Consider the following 23,984-nt stretch of genomic DNA (forward strand, 5'->3'; position numbering starts at 1 on the left):
GGAATTAGCTACAACCAAATTCTTGCGAGACGACAGTTTGGGTATTATATGGAGATGAAGCCTGTGTACCTCATCCTAGATAGGGATTTCTTCCTCTACAAGAAAGATGATGCGAATCAAAACGTGCAGTTCGAGAAAGCTTGGCATTCCATTGTCAAGAAAAGCAGGAGTCAGTTAGGAAAGAGAGCGGTCATCGCACATGAAGTTTATGTTCAATGGGTTATTGATCGAGCCAACAAATTGAGGATACCATACCCACGACAAAGGTTTGCAACCTCAACCGTCCCACCTATACCTTTACCTCTACCTCCCGAGTCTTTAGAAGGGTACCAGAAGCAGTTGGATGTCGAAAGGCGTGAAAAGTCCATATGGGAAATGAAGTACCACAAGAAGGAGCAAGAGTGTGATACTTTGAGGTGCCTTTTGGATCAACAAATTCGGGCTAATCGCCAGGAAAAGGAGGAAAACATTAAACTGAGTGCCGCCCTCCAAAAGAAGGAAGATTTTCTTGACAAAGTTTGTCCTGGGAGGAAGAAGAGGCGTATGGATCTTTTTGATGGCCCACATTCTGATTTTGAAGACTAGTCCGCTTCAGGAGCTCGAGGGTCTTTCAGTTTGTTTTACACGCTTTTACTAGTCTTTCCTTTATTTATTTTGGAGTCTATCCCTTGGCTCAGTCTGTTAAAAGGGAATTATTTTGTTTTACTTTGAAAGTCTATCTCTTGGCTTTGTTGTTAGAAAGGGAATTATCTTGTAATCAACTTTGTTTTTTTATGATTTGTTTAGGTTGGTATGTTTACAAAACTGCTTCTATAGGTCCTTCAATAAAAAAAAAAAATATATATATAAAAATTGCATATTTTGGCATATAGCATATCATGCATCATATTGCATTCATAAAAAGTATCAAAATCCAAGTCTCATACTCTCCTCATTTCTGCCTCAGAAAAGCAAAGTGGCCCGGCGTATTCAGTACAAACCCACTCGCATTCACAACACTCGAGCTCATATCAAGAAAAGGATGTTAGCGGCAGAACAGGAAAACGCTCAGCTCAGAGAGGAACTGGTTAACCTCAAGGGGGAGATGGAAAGAATGGCACTTATGATGGAAACTATGATGGCTGAGAGAGAGCAAGCAGCAATCTCCAATTCAACTCCTGTTGTGGTCGTCACAGCTGCACCTGAGGGTCCCCCGCAACCATCTCCGACTACTACTACAACTATCGGTCTCACCCAGCCTCTGATGACTGATTTTTCTTCTGGTAATATGGCAACTATGGGCAACTCAGGCTTCCGTCCTCTTGGCCCCCAGGGTCCCTTTGCTACTCCTCAGTATTCCATGCCTTCAGGCTACCCTTGGGGCATGCCGATTGCAACCAACGGGGGTTTTGGTCCAGGCGCTACTGAAATGCCTTTCACACAGGGTCAACAGACTTCGGCACATTTCCAGATGAGTCAACCGATTCCTCAAGCTACCATGACTCAAGCAGGTCCTACTGTGCATGTTGGGCCACAACATGAAGAGCAGATTTATCACTCCGACAGTATAATGGGGGATGATAAAGCAATCGATTGGGAAGAAAGGTTCGGTGCTCTAGAGAAGAAGATGAGTAATATGCAGGGGAAAGAAACAGTCGTCCAAAGCATATATGACCTTTGCTTAGTACCAGATGTAAACATACCTCCAAAGTTCAAGATGCCTGTATTTGAGAAGTATCAAGGGGACACGTGTCCACAAAATCATCTAACTATGTATATTAGGAAGATGATAGCTTACAAGAATAATGTTCCCTTACTCATTCACTGCTTCCAGGATAGTTTGACTGGTCCGGCACATACCTGGTTCATGGGGTTGAAAGGAGTCACTACTTTTGAACAGTTGGCTGAGGCCTTCATGCAACAGTACAAATATAATACCTATCTGGCGCCAAGTCGCAAAGAGTTGCAGTCCTTAACCCAGAAAGATAAAGAATCGTTCAAAGAATACGCACAACGCTTCATTCAAAAAGCTGCTCAGATTCGTCCTCCCTTGGATGAGAGGGAACTTTCAGAATTGTTCTATGAAACCCTGAGCCCTTGTTATTCAGAAAAGATGATTGTCTGTGCATCACAGAAGTTCACTGATTTGGTGGAAACAGGAATGCGTATCGAGGAGTGGGCTCGTAAGGGAGCAGCTGTTTCGGGAAGTTCTTCAGGTGGTTCTTCAGGGGTTTCGTCCAATGGTATTAAGAAATTTGGGAATGGTTACCCAAAGAGGAATGCTCAAGAGGTTAGCATGGTGGCTCATGGAGGACCTCAGCCCGTGTACCCTAATCACCCCTTTGTTGCCAACATCACCCCACAAATGACCGCGCCCCAGAACCCAAACTATCAATCACCCAGACCTCAAGGACCCGCACCATACTATCCCCCATTATACCAACCACTATACAACCTACAACAATTCCCTCAACAACCATATTACCCCCAACAACCATACCAACAAAGACCACAGCAACAACCCCGTCCTCAGGCTCCTCACAATCAGCAGAATCAAAGGCAACAATTTGACCCCTTGCCAATGACCTATGGAGCATTGCTCCCTTCTTTACTTGCACAGAATCTGGTCCAAACAATACCACCTCCTCGCATTCCAGACCCTCTCCCACGCTGGTACCGTCCGGACCTTCATTGTATTTACCATCAAGGGGCACCAGGCCACGATGTGGAGCGTTGTTTTGCTCTTAAGAAAGAGGTTCAGAAACTGATAAATAGTAAAGAGTTAACCTTCACCGACCCTGATGCTGTAGCTCAGAACAATCCTCTGCCTACTCATGGGCCTGCTGTTAATATGATTCAAGACGATCAGGAAGAGGCTCGCATTCTCTCTGTAGGTGATATCAAGACTCCTCTGGTACCGATACATGTGAAAATGTGTAGAGCAACTCTCTTCAACCACAATCATGAAGCTTGTGACATATGTTTGATGGATCCTCGTGGATGTATACAAGTCCAGAATGATGTGCAGGGTCTCCTAAATAGAAGGGAACTTGTGGTTACAAGGGAACCCGAAAGCAAAGACGTCTGTGTTGTCACTCCGGTATTCAGAGCCAGGAGGCCGCTGGTGATAAACCCTAACAGTACAAAGCCCGTTGGTACTCCCTTGGTAATCTGTGTGCCTAGGCCCACGCCTACTACTGCTCAGAAAGCTGTACCCTACAAGTATGAAGGCACGATTCTAGAGCCCGGAAGTGAGACAACTTCACCTGTTGCTGTGGATAATATCGCAGAGAATAGCCGGATTTTGAGGAGTGGCCGCATCCTTCCTACGGTGGGTCCGAAGAGTGTTAGTGTTCCGGTCGATGAGCCAGTAAAAGAGCGAAACGCCGGTAAAGGTAAAGCTGGGGAGCAGGCCAAAGAGTTTGACTTTGAGGATGCCGATGAAGTCTTGAAGCTGATCAAGAAGAGTGAATACAGGGTGGTGGACCAGCTGTTACAAACTCCTGCGAAGATTTCCATCATGGCCCTGTTGTCAAGTTCTGGTGCTCATCGGGATGCCCTGAGGAAAGTACTAGACCAGGCATTTGTGGATTATGATGTAACTCTGGGTCAATTCGAAAGCATTGTGGGGAATGTGACCGCGTGTAACAGTCTGACTTTCAGTGATGAAGATCTCCCGGCGGAGGGGAATAAGCATAATCAAGCATTACTCATCTCTGTACTTTGCAGAACGGACTCGTTATCCAACGTCCTGATAGATACCGGCTCTGCACTTAATGTGATGCCCAAGTCAACTCTCGACCAATTGGCGTACTCCGAGGCTCCTTTGAGACTTAGCAAGGTGACAGTGAGGGCCTTCGATGGAACTAGGAGATCGGTGTATGGTGAGGTAGATTTGCCAATTTCGGTCGGCCCACATGAATTTCAGGTTACTTTCCAAGTCATGGAAATCCAGGCTTCTTTCAGCTGTTTGCTCGGCAGACCATGGATTCATGACGCTGGGGCTGTGACATCTACTCTCCATCAGAAATTGAAGTTTGTAAGTCGTGGAAAGTTGATCACTGTGAGTGGCGAATCGGCCTTTTTAATCAGCAATTTGTCTGCTTTCTCTGTTATCGGTGGTAGTAGTTCAGACGGGCCATCATTCCAAGGGTTCTCTGCCGAAGAAAGTGTCGGTAAGATTGAGACTTGTATGGCTTCGTTGAAGGATGCCCGGAGAGTAATTCAGGAAGGCAAAACCGAAGGCTGGGGTCAGCTAGTGGAGTTGCCAGAAAACAAGCGTAAAGAGGGAATTGGTTTCCTTAACAGTAAGCCTGGGATGTTCGACCCCACCAGAGGTTCTTTCCACAGTGCTGGTTTCATTCATGATTCGCCAGAGACCAATGCAATTTTAGATGATGCACCTGGAGGAGTGACACCGGTCTTTGTGACGCCGGGAGGAGCTTGCTGCAACTGGATTGCTGTTGACATTCCTTCTGTGACACCCCGCTCTGAGTAATGTGTTTGTCTTGTCTTTTGTTGTTTTTTTTGTTTGTTTTTTAGAAAACTCCTTTCGTTCTGCCCAAGGCGAAAGTGAAATCATGTAGGGCTTTGTTTTGCTTCTAGTACTTTTATTACAAATAAAAATCGTCGTTTCTATCACGGCTTTTATTACTTTTTATTTTTTGTTGCTTTTTCTGGAAAAATGGTAATACAAAAATCCAAAAAAATCATTCTCTTTTTCTTTTAAATTTCAAAACCAAAGGTCTGCATTTACTCATTAAAATCAATCATGAATCATGTGCAGACTGAACATAAGTGAATCCGTTGAACACAGTGACCCCATGCTTTCTCCCAACTTTGAGGTCCCGGTTTACGAGGCTGTGGCAGAGGAGGATGAGGAGATCCCGAATGAGATCAAATGGATGTTGGAACAAGAAAGGAAGACAATTCAACCTCATCAGGAAGAGGTAGAAATCATCAATCTGGGTACTGAGGAAGACAAGAAAGAAATCAAGATTGGGGCATCGTTGGATGTATCTGTCAAGAAAAGAGTAATTGAGCTTATCAGAGAATATGTTGATATATTCGCATGGTCATACAAAGACATGCCGGGTCTAGACCCTGATGTCGTTGAACACAGACTGCCTTTGAAGCCTGAGTGTCCTCCGGTAAAGCAGAAATTGAGAAGATCTCATCCTGATATGGCCCTCAAGATCAAAGAGGAAGTGCGAAAGCAGATTGATGCAGGTTTCCTAGTCACATCAGAGTATCCTCAATGGTTGGCCAACATAGTGCCTGTTCCAAAGAAAGATGGCAAAGTCAGAATGTGTGTTGATTATCGGGACTTGAACAAGGCTAGTCCGAAGGATAATTTTCCTTTACCTCACATTGACGTATTGGTTGATAATACTGCTAAGTGCAAGGTTTTCTCCTTCATGGACGGTTTTTCCGGCTACAATCAGATCAGGATGGCTCCTGAGGATAGAGAAAAGACGTCTTTCATCACGCCCTGGGGTGCTTTCTGCTATGTGGTGATGCCATTTGGTTTGATAAATGCTGGTGCCACTTACCAAAGGGGTATGACCAAAATCTTTCATGATATGATTCACAAAGAAATTGAGGTCTACGTAGATGATATGATTGTTAAGTCTGGCACAGAAGAAGAACATGTTGAGTATTTGTTGAAGATGTTTCAGCGGTTGAGAAAGTACAAGCTCCGGTTGAATCCCAACAAATGTACTTTTGGTGTTAGATCTGGTAAACTCCTAGGCTTTATCGTCAGTCAAAAGGGTATTGAAGTTGATCCCGACAAGGTCAGAGCCATCAGAGAAATGCCTGTTCCAAAGACAGAGAAGCAAGTCAGAGGTTTTCTTGGTAGGCTCAATTATATCTCCAGATTTATCTCTCACATGATCGCCACATGTGGACCAATTTTCAAGTTACTCCGCAAGGATCAAGGGGTGAAGTGGAATGATGATTGTCAGAAGGCTTTTGATCAAATCAAAGAATATCTGTTAGAACCTCCAATTCTTGTTCCTCCAGTTGACGGAAGACCTTTGATCATGTATTTAACAGTACTGGAAGATTTCATGGGCTGTGTTTTGGGTCAACAAGATGAAACCGGAAAGAAAGAGCACGCTATCTACTATTTGAGTAAGAAGTTCACTGATTGTGAGTCCCGATATTCTGTACTTGAGAAAACTTGTTGTGCTTTAGCTTGGGCTGCCAAGCGTCTCCGTCATTATATGATTAATCATACAACTTGGTTGATATCCAAGATGGATCCTATCAAGTACATATTTGAGAAGCCAGCTTTAACTGGAAGGATTGCCCGCTGGCAGATGTTATTGTCCGAGTATGATATCGAGTATCGCACTCAGAAAGCAATCAAAGGTAGCATCTTGGCAGAACATTTGGCTCATCAACCAATCGAAGACTATCAACCAATCAAATTCGACTTCCCAGATGAAGAGGTTATGTATCTAAAAGCAAAAGATTGTGACGAACCAGTGTTCGGTGAAGGTCCTGATCCTGAATCCGAATGGGGTTTGATATTTGATGGAGCTGTTAATGTCTATGGAAGTGGAATCGGTGCGGTACTCATTACCCCTAAGGGTACTCACATCCCTTTTACTGCGAGGTTACGTTTTGATTGCACAAACAACATCGCAGAGTACGAAGCTTGCATCATGGGTATCGAGGAAGCCATCGATTTGAGGATCAAGAAAATTGTCATTTATGGAGATTCCGCTCTTGTGATTAACCAGATCAAAGGAGAATGGGAAACTCGTCATCCTGGATTGATTCCCTACAGAGATTATGCAAGGCGTTTGCTGACTTTCTTCAACAAAGTAGAGTTACATCATGTGCCCCGCGATGAGAATCAAATGGCAGATGCTTTAGCTACTCTATCCTCAATGATCAATGTGAATGGTCACAATACTGTGCCAGTAATCAATGTCCAATTTCTCGACCGACCTGCTTATGTGTTTGTAGCTGAAGCAATTGATGATGACAAGCCATGGTATCATGATATCCAAGTTTTCCTTCAAACTCAAAAATACCCACCTGGGGCATCCAACAAGGACAAGAAAACATTGAGAAAATTGCCAGGCCGTTTCTTCCTTAACGAAGACGTTTTGTATAAAAGGAACTTTGACGGGGTCCTACTTAGATGTGTGGATAAGCATGAAGCAGAAAAATTGATGCATGAGATACATGAAGGCTCTTTCGGAACTCACTCATGTGGGCACGCCATGGCGAAAAAGATATTGAGAGCTGGGTACTACTGGATAACAATGCACGCTGATTGCTACAATCATGCCAAGAGATGCCACAAATGTCAAATCTATGCTGACAAGATTCATATACCACCATCTATGCTCAATGTCATCTCTTCCCCGTGGCCCTTCTCTATGTGGGGCATTGACATGATTGGTCGGATTGAACCAAAAGCTTCCAATGGGCATCGCTTCATATTAGTGGCTATCGATTATTTCACCAAGTGGGTTGAAGCAGCATCTTACGCCAATGTGACCAAGCAGGTAGTGGTCAGATTTATCAAGAACAACATCATCAGCCGCTACGGTGTTCCCAACAGAATCATCACAGACAATGGCACAAATCTGAATAACAACATGATGAAAGAGTTGTGCGATGACTTCAAGATTCAACATCACAATTCTTCTCCTTACAGACCTCAGATGAATGGGGCAGTTGAAGCTGCAAACAAGAACATCAAGAAGATCATACAGAAGATGGTAGTTACTTATAAGGACTGGCATGAAATGTTACCCTACGCTTTGTATGGATACCGTACCTCAGTGCGAACCTCGACAGGGGCAACCCCTTTCTCTTTGGTATATGGTATGGAGGCTGTACTACCTGTAGAGGTTGAGATTCCTTCTTTAAGAGTCTTGATGGAAGCTGAATTGTCTGAAGCTGAATGGTGCCAGAGCAGGTACGACCAGTTGAATTTGATTGAGGAAAAACGTATGGCTGCTTTGTGTCATGGACAGTTATATCAGTCAAGGATGAAACAAGCATTCGATAAAGGAGTCCATCCCCGCGAATTCAAGGAAGGAGATCTTGTGCTCAAATGTATCAAATTCTTTCAACCAGATCCTAGGGGCAAATGGACGCCAAACTATGAAGGTCCCTACGTGGTGAAGAGAGCTTTCTCTGGTGGGACTTTAATTCTTACAAATATGGATGGAGAGGAGTTACCTCGTCCTGTGAATTCTGATGCAGTCAAGAAATACTTTGTCTAAATATATAAAAGAACAGCTCGGTAGGTCGAAAACCTGAAAGGGCGGCTTAAACAAAAAATGAGCGTCTCGGTGGATCGAAAACCCGAAAGGGCGGTCCAGGCAAAAATTAAAAAAATAATAATAAAAAAAAAAAAGGAAATTATCCTGATAGATCGAAAACCCGCAAGGGCGATCTATGCAAAAATTAAGGATCGAGACAAGTAACTGCATCAGATGAAACATCACTCGCCCGAGACACCTTGACTGTCAGAAGTTCTCTAATATTGAAGCATCCAAACTGTGGAATTCAAAGTGGTTAAGAAGTATAGCGGTTATTGTGTTCAATGTACCTATCCCTTATAATTACCATATTCCAACTCTTTGTAATCTATGGTGCCATGCCTTTAGCCGGTCACCATTTCTATTAAATCAATTTGAGCATGTGCCCCCTTTGTTGGAATTCTTGTTTATTCTATGTGCAAAAAAATCTTTCTTTCGTTTTTAGTATTAGTATTTGAAGCAAAAATTTTGAAAACTTTTCTAAAGTTTTTATGTTTTCTTTCCAAAAAAAAAAAAAAAACAAAAATGACAAACATATTATCTTTAAAAACATGTATCACATAAGTATGTGTCAACAGTTGGTCCGAAACAAGCACGTTCAACAAAGAAGAAATAGTCATTGCAAAAAAAAAAAAAAAAAAAAAAAAAAAAAGAGAGCGCCCTGGTGGATCGAAAACCCGAAAGGGCGATCCAGGTAAAATTAGGGGCATACAAAAAGAGAAAAAGAAAAATGTCTCCCCGGTGGATTGAAAATCCGAAAGGACGATCCAGGCAAAAGTTAGGGATTTCAAATATATATACAAAAGGCAATGACTATTCAAGCTTGAAAATACGGTGTTGCATTGAGGAAATGGCGACTTCTACCCCATTTTGTGAGGACTTACCCCAGCAGTATGTTTAAGGGATGTACCCTAACAATGGTTGATTCATCCCCCGTGACTTTATCCCCAGTAAAGGTTTTGAGTGTTCGTACAGTGATGCCGGGCCATTCTCCTTGTAGACCTGCCCAGTCCTGTCTCAACAATCTTACCATTATACCGTCATATGAGTCTCATACATATTCATTCATTCATGCATACATAGCACGCATATAAATATCATTCATACATAGTTGCATTTTTACCCAATGACTTATTTCAATATCCTTAGATATCACCCCCAGTGTGTCTAACTCCAAAATGTCATCAAATCAAACATGTGGCAGGTCTCACCAGTAATCAGTCTATACAATTCCCCTTTGTCTTCAGACAAATTCCTTGTTCCCCTCAACTTTATCTTTATCAAGTCATTCCCTTGATACCAAGCTTTACAATGTCTTCACTTTTACCGTGTGTTTGCTATCCTACAATGTTAGCAAATCCTATCGGTCCGTCTTGTCTTTACTTTCGCCACTCGTCGGCAAATCATGTCTTTACTTTCGCCACTCGTCGGCCAATCACGTCTTTACTTTCGCCACTCGTCGGCAATAAATCATGTCTTTACTTTCGCCACTCGTCGGCAACCAATCATGTCTTTACTTTCGCCACTCGTCGGCAACCAATCATGTCTTTACTTTCGCCACTCGTCGGCAACCAATCATGTCTTTACTTTCGCCACTCGTTGGCAACCAATCATGTCTTTACTTTCGCCACTCGTCGGCAATCATGTCTTTACTTTCGCCTTGAAACAATGTTAATAAACATCATCATTTATACTCCAGTCGTTTCAAGGTACCTCACAACAATCATAAGCATTACCTATCATTTCTTTCCCCAGTGATACCTATCCATTTGTCTCCCAGTCAGTCTCTGCATCATCTTTACCTTCATACTTACATCATATTCAGTCATATTATCACATTCATCAGCATCACATCTCGGGCGTTTCAAACGGTCCAAAATTGGCGTTTTTATATATTTAAGTCTCCTCGACCTCTTGGTTTAAAAGTTTCCCTTTTAAAACCTTCGTGACGAAGAAACTTAAATAGGGGCATCTGTCATACCCCAAATTTGGACCATTTGAAATCTTTTTTGTCCACATTTTATAATAGTTCAGATTCTCTTTTATTCGTTTTTTTTACCTTTTAAAACTCGTGTTTTTCGTCATTAATCATTTAAAAACTTTCACCTTGCATTTGAGTCCTCGCTTGCATTTTTTTTACAACATTTAAAATCACTCCATTTGCATTTTTATAACGCGTTTTATAATAACAGGCAAGTCATTTTAAAATGTCTAATTGTATTTTTTAAAAGACGTGTCTTTTTAATCATTTCAATCGAAATTTCGGCAGGGAGGATACTTTGAAGTACCTCATGTCAAATTTCGAAGGGACCTTTTTATTTAATTAATATTTTATTTTTATTTTATTTGTTTTTTTTTTATTATTATTATTATTATTATTATTATTATTATTATTTTTCTTTTTTGTTTATTATTATTTTATTTTATTATTCTTTTTAAAAAAGGGAAAAAAGCAAACAAAGAAAGGAAAGTCACGTGATTTTCTTTCTTTCTTCCCACTTTTCTTTTCCTTTTTCTTATTTTTTTTATTTATTTGCTAAGTTTTTGTCCCCAAGTCTCCAACAGGGGTATTCTGGTCTTTGATCTGTACTTGAGCCAACCCTATTTTGTCACTATAAATGCACTGTCCAATCATTGGGAAGAGGGTCAGAAAAATCACTGTAGCTGCGTCAGAGTCAAATCTGTCCCTCAATCAACACAAACCCTAATCCTTTCTCTCCCTTAGAGAATACAGATCAAACACAAAAATCACAAAAAAAAATATGAACATCACCAACAACACTCATTTCTTTTATCTCATGCCTTGAGGCCTCTTTCTCTTCTTAAAACCATTTTCAAAAATCTTAAAATCAACCTAACCCACCAAAGAAATTTTTGAGTGGAACTACGTCGGTTTTGATCCCTTCCCAAAAGGGTACGTAGGCAGAGGGCTTGTCCTTCCAAATCAAATAAAAATAAACCAAAAACATACTTCTTCTCCCTCCATTCTTTTACTTAGATTTTTAGGTAATAATTTTCAAATAAGCAATGAATGTAGCACAAGATAAATTAGGTAAGAGGTTCCTACGGAATACCGTAGACGCTTAGGGTGCTAGCACCTTCCCTTCGCGTAACCAACCCCCGAATCCAAAGTCTCAATAAGGGTTTTTACTCATTTTTGTCCCTTCCCACGAATAAAAATTGAGAGTTCAAAGATTGACGATTCAAATCAATCAATGATTTGATATCCGAAAATCGAGGAGCACAGACATGCTATGATTTTATGGTCTCTTCTAGTAGTTTAAGTATATCTTCATCATATAAACTTGAAAAGGAAACAACACTTTGCGCAAAATCACATAACTATGATTTTATGGTCTCTTCTAGTGGTTTAAGTGTGGTGGATTGTGACAAACCCGAATTCAATGGTGGCTAAGTTGTTCATGACTAAATTTCAGTTTATTATTTTGAAAGTGGTGTTACATGTTGAGAGATTAAGTCTGGTAGTCTAGTGGTTAGAATTCATCTTTTTCAAGGCGAATAAATGGGGTGTTTGGGATTCGAATTCAGACTCCTGTATATAAAATGCATATTCATGTGTCTGGGGTTCAAATTTAGGTCCCTATATATAAAATGTATGTCCCTGCTAACTGAGCTATGCAAACTTATTTTAACATACTTAATAAAAAAAAAATGCTAACCTTGTACACTTAATTAAAAATCTAGTGGCTTCTTAGTTTTCATATGTTACTTTTTCGTTGCCCCGTGAAAGCCCACCAAATTAAGTTCTACAATTTTTAATTTCTATTTCAATTCTAAATTCAAATTCAAATTTAAGAAGTAGATTTTCTGAGAAATTTAATAGATGTTTAATCAATGCTGCTTTGAATATTTTTCAACCTTTTCCAATGAGGAATTTTATGTTGAGAAATTTGGCCGATTTAATTATGTGATAGAGCTATCTCTAGGAGAAGTAGGATAAGATACACTGAAGAAGAATGTTGGGATTATAGGTCAAATTTCAAGTTTCTTCCAATGATTTTTGAGATTCATGATTTTGTAAGTTCTAGTAGCGTACAAATTAATATATTTTCTTTTTGTTCTACTAAGCAAGCAATATTTCTTAAAAAAAATGTCAGTGGCCGCAATCTTGGTTGCAGCAGCAAGTTTCTAATCCTTTGCAATCCTAAAGCGCTTGCGCGATTGAAGTTGCATCAACCACATTTGACTGCAATTCTCTATAATATAAAGGATTGATACACGACTGTTACTACGATTTAAAACCTTAGATCAACCATGTGTCGCCACATTAATATGTAGCTTGTAGTCCCTATAAGACACCAATTAATGGTTCAATGACACATAAATTTGATAACCATGTGTCGCCTCATTTAGATGGTGCATACAGTTCATTTATGTGGCTAATTACTTTTAATCATGACTAATGAATATAACAAGTTGTCGCAACTTGTTAGCAATCTACTAAACACAATTAACCACATATTTTGCGTGATTAAACATGATTTTTCCAATATTAAAATATACAATATATATTTTAACCATCTAAACTGTGTTGAAAATTATTAAGAGAGAAAGAGTGTGAATGAAAAGTGTTGTTCTCATTCCTTGTGATTGAAGATACAATTGGTTTATATACATTTGTGTGTACATGATAAGCTATTGTAGTAATGAAACACTATAGTGCAACTAAAAACTCAATTACATGAGATACAAGTTATTTCATCCTTATGTGTATTATCCAATAGCCCCCCCCCCCCCCCCCCCCCCCCCAAGTTGGAGGTTGATAGATATCTAACAAGTCCAACGTGGATAAAAGAAGGTTGAAAGGTTGAGGATGAAGAGCTTTGGTGAAGAAATCAACAACTTGCTCTTGCTCTTGAGAGGAAACAAGAAGAAGTTTGAGTACGCCAGATTGTAGCTTTTCCCTCAATATGTGGCAATCAATCTCCAAGTGTTTGGTGTGTTCATGAAATACAGGGTTAGCTGCTATGTGTAAAACGCTTTGATTGTCACAAAAGAGTATAGGAAGTCTGGTGCAAGAAACAAGGAGGTCCTGAAGAAGGTAAATCAGCCATTGAAGCTTACAAGTGGCCGAAGCTAGAGCATGATACTCAGCTTCAGAAGAGGATCTAGAAATAGTCACTTGTTTCTTTGTTCTCCATGAAATTAAAGAGTTCCCTAAGAAGAAACACTGACCACTGATGGATCTCCTAGTATTATCAACACAACCTGCCCAATCTGCATCTGAATATCCTTGCAAGTGAAGAGGTGAATCTCTAGGAAAGAATAAACCTTTTCCTAGACAGTTCTTCAGATATCTCAGAACTCTTAATGCAGCTCAATGAAGAATTTTAGCTGACCCAAATCCTTAATTTAGAACAAAGTGTCCAAAATGAATTTAATGGATTGAAATTCTTCTAAAGAATCACCAACAAGAATAATATCATCCACATATACAAGTAAAATGGTGTATGAAGTACCAACTTTCTTGATTAAAAGAGAATGATCTGAATTAGCTTGAGTATAGTGATGTTGGATAAGAACATAAGTGAGCTTATCATACCACTTCCTGCTTGCTTGAGACCATAGAGGGATTTATTTAGTTTACAGACTATATTAAGGTTCTTGACTGAGATGCCTGAAGGTAAAGTCATGTGAACATCTTCATGTAAATCTCTATGGAGGAAAGCATTATTAACATCAAGCTGATGAAGATGCCAATGCTTAATAGATACTAAGGCAATGACTAATCTGACAGTGTTGAGTTTTGCAACTCGTGAGAAAGTATCAAAGTAATAAAGCCCTTCATCTTGAGTCTATCATTTTGCAACTAAACACGCTTTGTATCTCTCAATACTGCCATCAGCATTACGTTTGATTTTGAATACCCATCTGTATCCTATGGGCTTCACATTAGGGGGTAAATCCACAAAATTCCATGTCCCGGTTTGTTCAAGAGCCATCAACTCAACTTGCATCGCTTTCTTCCAACATTCTAGCTTGTTAGCCTCAGCATTGGTTTTGGGCTCAGTGTGTGTATGTAAAGATAAAACAAAAGAAGAGTGATTAGCAGACAATTTATTATGATTGAGATAATGGGAAATAGAGTAATTAAGTAGTAGATTTAATACTATTGCATACATAATCTTGCAAATAGTAAGGTGAAGTTTTATTTCTGGTGGAATTTCTAGGTAAATGAGAAACATATGAAGGAGGTAAAGATGAAGAAGATGAATTAGGGATAGTGTCATCAATGAAAAGAGGTGCAGGAGGTATGGAGGAAGTATCATTGATAGGGTTCAAAGTGTCTGTAGTGGAATGTGAAAAATATTTCCAGCTAGGGTTAGTGGATGATGCAGTATATTTGTAAGGAAGGATATTTTCATGGAAAGTAACATGTCTGGAAACAAATATTTCTCTGGTGGATAGATCAAGAAGATGGTAACCTTTATAACCAGATTTGTAACCTAAAATTAAAGATTTTCTAGCACGAGGTTGAAGTTTTGACCTATGAGATTGCAAGGTAGAAGCAAAACATAGACAACCAAGCACTTTGAAAAGTTGGATATCAGGAAGTTTATGAAACAAAACATGATATGGGGACTGATTGTGTAAGACTAGGGTAGGTACTCTATTGATAAAAAAAAAATAGCATGAAGAACAACATAAGACCAAAAGGAAGGAGGACGTTTAGATTGGAACAATAAAGCCCTACCAACATTAAGAATATGCTGATGTTTCCTCTCAACTCTGCCATTTTGTTGAGGAGTTTCAACACATGACTTTTGATGAATAATGCCATGAGAAGCATAGAATTAATTAAGTAAAAACTCAGGCCCATTATCTGATCTAACATATTTAGGTGTGACATGAAATTGAGTTTTGATCATGAGGATAAAAATTTTCACATGAATAGAAACTTCTGACTTTGATTTTAAAAGAATGACCCATAGAAATCTGCTATGATCATCCAATATGGTGAGAAAATATTTAAACAATATCCCATATTCTATTCTTCTTCTTCGTCTATTATCTTTAAACAATGTTAGTGATCTCATGTTATTTTTGGATCATTAGTTTAAGCCAATTTTGTTATATTCTTGAAATGTATGCATCTATAATTTTGTATTTCTTTCTTTGATTTCTAACTAAACAATTGCCAATTATTCATTCACTATGCAGCAAAATGAGCATACACTTCGATTTTCAGGGTTCAAACGATATCAGCCCAGCCTTTTTGACATTTCATATACAAGATCAAAGATAACCATCTTTTTCCTCATTCTTTTTTGTTGAAGAGGATAGAATCTAAAAGGTTTTTGCTGGCGATAATTTGGTAAACTATAGAACTGAGATTGTACTTGTCATATTTGTTGATGGAAAGTGGAATTTAGCACCTAATTGTTCTATTTGAAGATAGTTATTAAAAAATGGCTAGTTGTATGCAGATACCTTATTTGCACTATGTATGCATTCAAACTTAAATTTTGGGATACAATGCTGATTCGCCTCCCTTTCATTTAGTTCGTTATAAGACCAACGACTTCATGTATGTCTTCATTTTACAGCTTTTCTTTTCTACAAACTTACCTTTTGATAGAACCAAGAATGGAGGGTTCACTTAAGGCATCTCAGCAAGGTACTTAGGTGCAGCTTGACATCTATTAAATTTCTACTTTTTAGCAGGTTGTGGCAGAATGTGATATTTATCCTAATCTCAGCAAAATATGCACACAAACCACTTTGTCACTAGTAGACAGTTACAAAGTCTCTATTGTAGTGGATTGTGAATCCATCATGCGCGTGTTCAATATCTGTGATTCGTTCATGAATCGATTAAATCTAGATTTTCCTTTTGCAGGAGCATGACATGCAACCTAAACAGGGTATGCAGAGACATCTCGTTGTTTATTAGATTTCTAAGAGAATAGTGAGATGCAACCTTATAATTGAAAATAAACTTAATGTGAATTACTTTACCATATAACATGAGACACAAAGTTATATTAAGAAAAACCATTTTGGTCCTTAAATGTGTGAGGTCGTATTTTAGTATTGGATTAAACAACCATTTTGGTTCTTAAATGTGTCTAGTTCTTGAATGTATAAAAAATTCCAAAAAATAAAACCTCTGATCTGCATTGATTTTACACCCATGATTAGCATCTAAGGTTCTTTATAGAAGTTGGGCTATTATTTTTCCTATTCATTCCATACATAAAACATTGCTCAAATCTGCATTTGTTCTTTTATGCCGAATCTAAGGCTTTGCTGCAAATCTGCAAGAATGAAACTAGCAGAAAAAAAGGTTTCACAATCTTAATGTTAAAACTTCAATATTCTGTAAAACAAGGCTTCGCTCTAAGTTGAATCTCTGCATTTTATTTCTTCATCAAAGATTAGTAATTTTCAACAAAACAAAGTGTGTCTATGAATGACTGCATTTTATTTCTTCATCAAAGATTAACGATTAAATTGAACCATTTAACTAAAATCAATCACAACTTATATTTAAAAAAATCAAAAGGGTAATATTGTACCATTTAATGGTAAATGGATAATAAGGTTAGTAAATATAAGAGTAATATAGCAAATGGAAGTAGGTTGGGTGGGGGCGGGACATATATCACCTTCCCATGCCCCCATTTTCTAAATCCGGGTTTTCTCCGCACCCGCATCCAATGTACATGGAAGGAGGGTTTCCTCATTTAATTTTTTCTGAGCACGATCAGAAAGAGGTTTACATAGCAAAGTTGAGGAAGATATTAGACTCGACATATGATAAGGTTTTGGACTGTGTATCAGCTTCACTTAAACAGGGCAAAAGAAATGGTCGTGAGATTGCTGACGATGATTTGCCGCCTGTTAGGAAGATGAATGTATCAACGAGTTTCACTTTTTGCTCGAATAGTTGTCGAGTAATGGAGACAGAGTTCACATTAAAAAACCATATTCCTTTTAATAGGACAGAAAAAAATAGGAGATAGGGGCTTAAAATTTCTAAACAAATCTGGTGTAAATAAAACCACATCGCCTTCTGAATGTTGTAATCAATATAATGATGCCTGCTCATCGAGTATGAGCATTCTGATTTCCAGAGGCGTTCATGGTGGGCTTAGAGCCAGAAATTGTGTCCCGTCTAGTCTGATAGATAGACGGTGATCTGCCAGTCTAGTCGAGTTTACACCCATGATTAGCCCCCTACCTTAGTTATCCTACCATTGACAACTTGATGATCCAATTGATCTTTGACACGAGGATGTGAAAAAGTGGGACACCTAAGGTAGGGGGCTGTCAGTTTGTGGTAGAAGATGAAGAGAAGGTAGTTCAGACGCCTCTTCTTCCATCCATAACACACGACACACTCATAGACACATCTTACTTACATATTCCCAGTGATTGGTCTTTAGATTGGAATTTGGATATGCCTCTGATAGTGAAGAACTTTATCTGGTATTTTTTACGTGAGTCCTTCAAATTGTGCCAGATGCAACAACAATATGGAAAATAATTGGCATATTTTAATTATTTGTCCTGTTTCTATAGAGGTCTGGAAAAAAGCTGGCTTGTAGCAATATATAGAACCCCATATTTTATTGGTAGATGGCATTGTTGGATTGGTGTTGGCACTGCCTAAACAAATGAACATTGGGTAGTACAGCATCTTATGCACCACGATGCGGAGCCTTTGGCGAAACAGAAATATCAAACTGTGGGATGGCAGAGACAAAGAACCTGTTGAGGTTTGTCTGTGTGCTACCGATGACAACGCCTTAAAATGGGGAAATAAGGGAATAGTTACGTGCAATATCGACGTGACTTTTGCAGAGAATAAAGTTGGAATATTTTTGTTTCTACGAGACAAGATCAATTGTAAACATCTCCTTCCTCATTCTTTTTTGCTGAAGAGGATATAGAATGTAAAAGAGTTTGCAGGAGATAGTTTGGTAATATGTAGCATTAATATTGTGTTTGTTTTCTCATATTTGTCACTAATTATTCTATTTGATGATAGCTATTTGATAGCGGACCATTACTCATGACATTATTTGAAGATGAAAGGAAGAAAGAAAGTTTAGAGTCTCAATAAGTCCCACATCGGAACATGAGGAGAGATACAGAGCAAATGTGGATTATAAATATACCTCATGTGCCTTACAGCATTTTTACTCTTAAGTAGAAATTTTTGTTCATATTTACTTCTCAATAATACCTTTAAATATTTATTGCATGGTATAATTGAGCTTTGTTACGATCTTGAGTTCTTACGTGCACTAATATATTTTTTCCTGACAACTTTGGATCATTCAAAGTCTCTCTACATTACATCTCTTAAATAAGAGTTAGTGTAGACAATGTTGGATTTGAATTAGATTCAAAGTTGGTGGCTGATAGCTTCAATAATCCTACATTACTTCAGACATTTTAGCTTCAAATATTTTATAACTCTCGGTTGTAGTAATATGAAAACTTTCAGGTGTAATATTATGAAAAGATAATATTAAGTTGATTTTTAATTGAAAGATGAAAATACATGGCTTAAAATAATGTCTAAGTCAATTTTTTTTCATGCCAATAAAAAGAGATAATTTCTAGATCTTTTGACCATGTTATTTTATTTTTAAAAGGAAAAATTAAATTCAAATAAAAGCTATAACAAACGTACTATGTTTAAATGATAGATGCAAATACTAACCTATATAAATATCAAATAAATATATAAAAAATAAAAATATAGACACCTACAAACACCCTAAAACAGAAATACAAAAGCACATTAGTACATGTAGTACTAGATAAATACCAACAAAATTCCACAACTAGAATTGAGAATATCATCAAAATTCTCTTCGACTTAGAAACTTCGTGTGTGTAGTTCATTAACAAATGAGTCAAACTATATGTAACTCAAGTTCATATCATTTATTTAATGAACTTTTTTCTGATCATTTGGATCATAACCAAACTCAACATGTTAATTGTCGAATCGAATTTCAAACTATATTAAATTTGACTCGGTTCATCGTAAGTTCTATTTAGATGAGTTAAACTTCAGATCATCCACCAAAGATGTCCTCATAACAACGAGAGTTGAACCAACCTTGTCGGTGATCAACCAAAGCCAACTTTATTGGCTTAATCCTTCATTTTTAATCTAGAAATTTCAGTTTTTTTAAATTTCTGAAATTGTGTCCATGGATGCCATGTCAAAAGAAAAATTCCAACGATTATTTGGCCTCACCCATTTTTCAGAAGGAACCCATTTTCATGTTCTCCCTTTTTTATGAAAGGCGAAGAAGAAAAAAAATATATAATGACCCGAAAACAATCCAGTAATTAAAAAAGTTCATACTCTTCTTTTATTATTAATTAATTTATTATATTTTTGTTATTTTTATAGCAGGTGTTCTGTTTTCTGTCTTCTGCCTTTTCATTTTTGTCACACAAAATAGTGTTGAGTGTGGTTGTTGTTTTTAGTATTGGAAAGTAAAGTATTGTTTTTGTTCATTATTTTTGCATACAATTTTCTCTTTTATGCATGTTATCCTTTTCTTTTGAAGTGTATTTCTTTTTGTGTGTCTTCAGTTGTATAGGACAATGACTTTGATAGAAGAAGATGGAAAATGTAAGCTTATGGATTCAAAAAGGGGGCTTATGCAGTAATAGGGAATAATTATGATATGAAGACTCTTCAAAGTCATAGTTATAAATGCTATTCAATCACAAATCAGTGTTAAGTTTTAAAAAACGGTCGCGGTTAAGGTCGCGGTTGCATACATGATTTTGCGATTTCGACCGTTACGGGTGTTGCGATATGGATTGCGGTTGTCGCGGTGTAAATTAATCACAACATTGCACAACTCTTAAATAACGATAGTAACTTGAATAACTTAAACTAGAGAAATCTTTAGAGTTTAAACTAGATAAGGAGATAACTTATGTAATTTATGATCAAATATGTACTAAAAATATGATTTTCATCTATCTCAATTGAAAAAATACCCGGATTCTATGTCTATTGTCATGAACTGCATTTCTTTGGGCCGTAACGGTGTTTCGTCGCGGCTGTAACAACGTTTCGTCGTAATTTTTGTTCACTCTATAAAAACGGTGAAAAACGGTAACGTCCGCTACCTATACCTTTTTGTGGCGGCCTTTTTCTCGGTAACCGACCGTTTTTTAAAACCTCCAACTATTCAAACTCTCATTCATGTTAATGGACTACACAATAGGATTTGAAAGCATATGGTGAGCGTGGACGAGAAACATCTCCGTCAATGCTTCGAATTGGTACATAATTGTGCACTTAAAACATTTCTGATGCTATATCTTCCATTTCTCGTGCCATCTCTACTTATTCTTGATTTTTGTACTCAATGTAATGTGCTTGTATGTATACCTTCAAATTAAAATTAGTGATACATGAAATTAATGAAAATAAGACTTTAAGCTAAAACGACTCTACCATATAGCAGCTTGAAAAATGACAACTAGTCAGGCCATGATAAACAATGTCCAATATTTCGTTTTTGTTGAACACTGGCAAAGGTTCCTTCAACTTTTGCTGATCCATCTCTCCATGCAATGTTAGGTTCCTTGTAATTGAAAACAAGACGTAAATAAAATTATTCTACCATATAACATGTGAAACATGATAACATTAAGTTAATTTTAATTGAAAGATTAATTTGATGTGTTATATGACAAACAAGGCCTGAAATTGGAAGAAGTGGAACATTCAAAGATATAAAAGAAAGAAGTTAAATGACAGACAAAGGTGAGAAGTGATGTGGAAACTAGTAAGTGGGTTGAACGATCTTCCATATTAAAACCTCATTCTATGATAAGGGAAAAGGAAATGGAAATGGAAATGACCCACTCATACTCAGTACTCACTAGTAAGTGGGTGTAATTCTCACACATAACGTACCAATGAATCGCCAAATTTTGTATTGTGTCGGTAGTGTTTTTTAAGAGTTAAGATTCTCTCCATTTATTATTCTCTCTATTTCATCCATTTTGAGAGATAAAGATCCAAAAAAAAAATCAAAAAACTAAAAAGTAATTAATGATGGTGGGACCTACTTAATAGTAGGATCCACTATCTATTTATATGTCCATCTCTCTCCAAATTGGATACTCCATTTATTATGCCAAATGAAGAGGATCTTTACCCGTTTTTTAAAGTCCCACATCGGAACATCAAAAGAAAAACAGAGCAAATGTTCAATATAAATAGCCAACCTTCCCTCCCGCCCATTGTGTAAATCTCGTTTTCTTTTGGAGTCCATATGTCTATTGTTGGATTCAACACTTTAAGAGAAGATGATATTGTAGAACTTATTTTTGTGTCAAGACCATAATGGATATTATCATAATTCAAACACCTTTTTTTTTTGTCAAGCTTTCACACATCTTTTTAAATGTGGAGAATTAATTTTGAAACTCATTAAAAGTTTTTTGATTTATAATTCTGATTATTTAGTAAATATTTTTTAACCTTTTCTGAAAAGAGATTTGTGTTAAGAAATTGGATCTATTTAATTGTGGTAGAGATATCTCTACATATGAAACAATATATGGGAGGTAAGTTTAAAATCACATAATTATTCATACACTGTTTAGTTTATAATAAAAACTTGGGTAAAATATGCTTTTCATCCCTGTAATTATGGGCCATTTGATTTTTCATCCCTGAGCTTACTAATCCTCCCATTTTGCCCCTGTAATTACTAATCATTTGAAAATTCGTCCTAATTACAAAATTTTGCTGAGGTGGAGGGTGATTAGCTACGTGGCACTTGGTGACTGGGGTTTTGGCAGGACACATCAGCAGATGGGGAGGGAAATGACAATTTTGCCCTTAATGAGTCTGGTTTCGCGCGGAATGACCGTTTTACCCCTGCCTCCTTCTTTCCTTCCTCACGTATTCTTCTTCTCTTCTTCTCAATCATACTTCTTGCTTTCTGAAACCCTAAAACATCCACTCTTCTTCTCCATTGAACCTTCACTCGCATTCCCTCATCTCAGATTTACTTTCTCCAGTTCGAAAATGTCAACTGGAAACAGCAGTACAGGGTACACGTATGGTTCTTTATTGTACGGTGAATTCGAAACTTCCCGTGGAATGCTTCCAATGTGTCGTTGTGAGTTGCCCATGGTCATCTACATTGCTACACACAAGAGCGAATCAAGGACGTCGATTTTGGAAGTGTCGCAATTGGATGAAAAAAAATACATGTCAGTTGTTGATTTGGGATGATGAGCTTGCTGCTGGTACAAGGCCAATGGTTGAAGTGACATCTAGGATGGCAGTGACAGAAGAGAAGGTGAAGGTTGAGGAAGAAGTGGAGTCTAAAGAAAAGAAGTGTAATTGTGTTGAAGCTATGGAAGGAATTTATGACTTGAAGAAAGATAAGTGGAAGAAGAAGATGTTAGCTGAGAAAAAGAAAGTGGCATGGCTGAAGTGGAGTCTGGTGGCAAGTTGGGTTCTCTTTTGTGTGTTTTATGGAAGAAAGTAATGGCTGAAGTTGCATCTGGTGGCAAGTTGGATTCCGATTGCAGTGTTAGTTTGTTTAAGTTAGGGTTGTAGTTGGTTGTTATGTAATGAAGTGGATCCATTGGTAGTGTGTTTATGTTTAGGCTTTATGTTTAGTTTGTTAAGTGTTTGTGTGTTAAGTGTTGTAATTCAATATAAATGAATGTGTGTTGTATTTCAATCTAAATGAATTGTAATGTGATTGCAAGAAAGTGTTTAAGTTTGTGTTGTTTAAGTTTGTGTTTTTACAGAAGCATCAATCACTTTGTGCAACAAAGATGGTGTATCCCATGATTGTAATGAAATAGAATAACATTTACTCAAATAGCATAACATTGTCATCAAAGGAAGAAACATTTAAGGTCTAAGCCAATATGTAAATTAGCATCAAAAGATGGCTAAGCTAAACATTTAAGGTCTAAGCCAATAGGTACATTAACATCAAAAGATGGCTAAGCTACATAATTAGCAGATAACTTGGTCCAAGCCACATATTACACCAAAAAAGACAACATCAAAACATTGCTAGCCCAATTAAACATATTTAATTGTGTCAATTTTTTTCAACAGGCCTAAACAGGATCCATCTTTAGCATCACCAGCAGCTTTTGAAGTATCACCAACAGTTTTTGAAGTATCACCAGCAGTTTTTGTAGCATGTTGTGTCTTAGCATGGTTATCATCATCTGCCACTTCAATTGGATCATCTATTGCTTTTCCAGGCCCTTTGAAGTTAGCATTATTTTTCCAAGCAGTCCTACGACTTCTCCTCACCTTAGTTGCTGGATTTGGTGGACGTTTCTTTAAGACAGGTTCAATAATTGTTTTCACAATGGTGTATGGCTTGACAAATGTTTTAGAAGTAAATGTTTGAGAAGTTGGTGTAGTGTTGACTGTTGTGTTGACAATTGCAGATGGGTTAATGATGTTGTGTGTGTTTTGGGCAGTCTTGACATTTGTGGAAACTATTGTAGTTGGTTTGACAATAGTTTTGGAGGTTGGAGCAGAATGAACATTGGTATGAACTTGTGCAGTGGGGTTGACAGTTGTGGATGAATTTGATTTCATGTAGGTTGACATAAATGCAACTGTAGGTTTGGTGATTGGAGCTTTAACTGGTCTGGAAGGAAGAGAATGTGCAGGTGCAGGTGGCTTGAATTTACCATTGCACATAG

The 23,984-nt window shown here is 37.8% G+C and overlaps 1 protein-coding gene across 1 annotated transcript; it reads left to right on the top strand.

The window, feature by feature from the left end:
- Positions 1–1,021: 1,021 nt before the first annotated feature.
- LOC120578330 (uncharacterized) lies at positions 1,022–22,792 on the top strand. Its single transcript, XM_039831009.1, has 8 exons — positions 1,022–4,473; positions 4,766–5,129; positions 5,199–5,538; positions 5,731–6,149; positions 6,240–7,465; positions 7,562–7,921; positions 22,047–22,431; positions 22,517–22,792. The coding sequence occupies exons 1-8, from the start codon at positions 1,022–1,024 to the stop codon at positions 22,790–22,792; spliced, it is 6,822 nt and encodes a 2,273-aa protein (XP_039686943.1).
- Positions 22,793–23,984: the final 1,192 nt, after the last annotated feature.

Source organism: Medicago truncatula, chromosome 1 (genome assembly GCF_003473485.1).
Source record: "Medicago truncatula cultivar Jemalong A17 chromosome 1, MtrunA17r5.0-ANR, whole genome shotgun sequence".
Lineage (NCBI taxonomy): Eukaryota > Viridiplantae > Streptophyta > Magnoliopsida > Fabales > Fabaceae > Medicago > Medicago truncatula.

What these genes read in the sequence shown, in the direction of transcription:
- LOC120578330 (XM_039831009.1), top strand. Translation starts at nt 1,022, where the DNA reads ATGTTAGCGGCAGAACAGGAAAACGCTCAGCTCAGAGAGGAACTGGTT. An exon ending in GCTATCGATTATTTCACCAA is followed by an intron (nt 7,466 to 7,561) that starts GTGGGTTGAAGC and finishes TGTTCCCAACAG; the next exon opens with AATCATCACAGACAATGGCA. An exon ending in GCTGAATGGTGCCAGAGCAG is followed by an intron (nt 7,922 to 22,046) that starts GTACGACCAGTT and finishes AATTTTGCTGAG; the next exon opens with GTGGAGGGTGATTAGCTACG.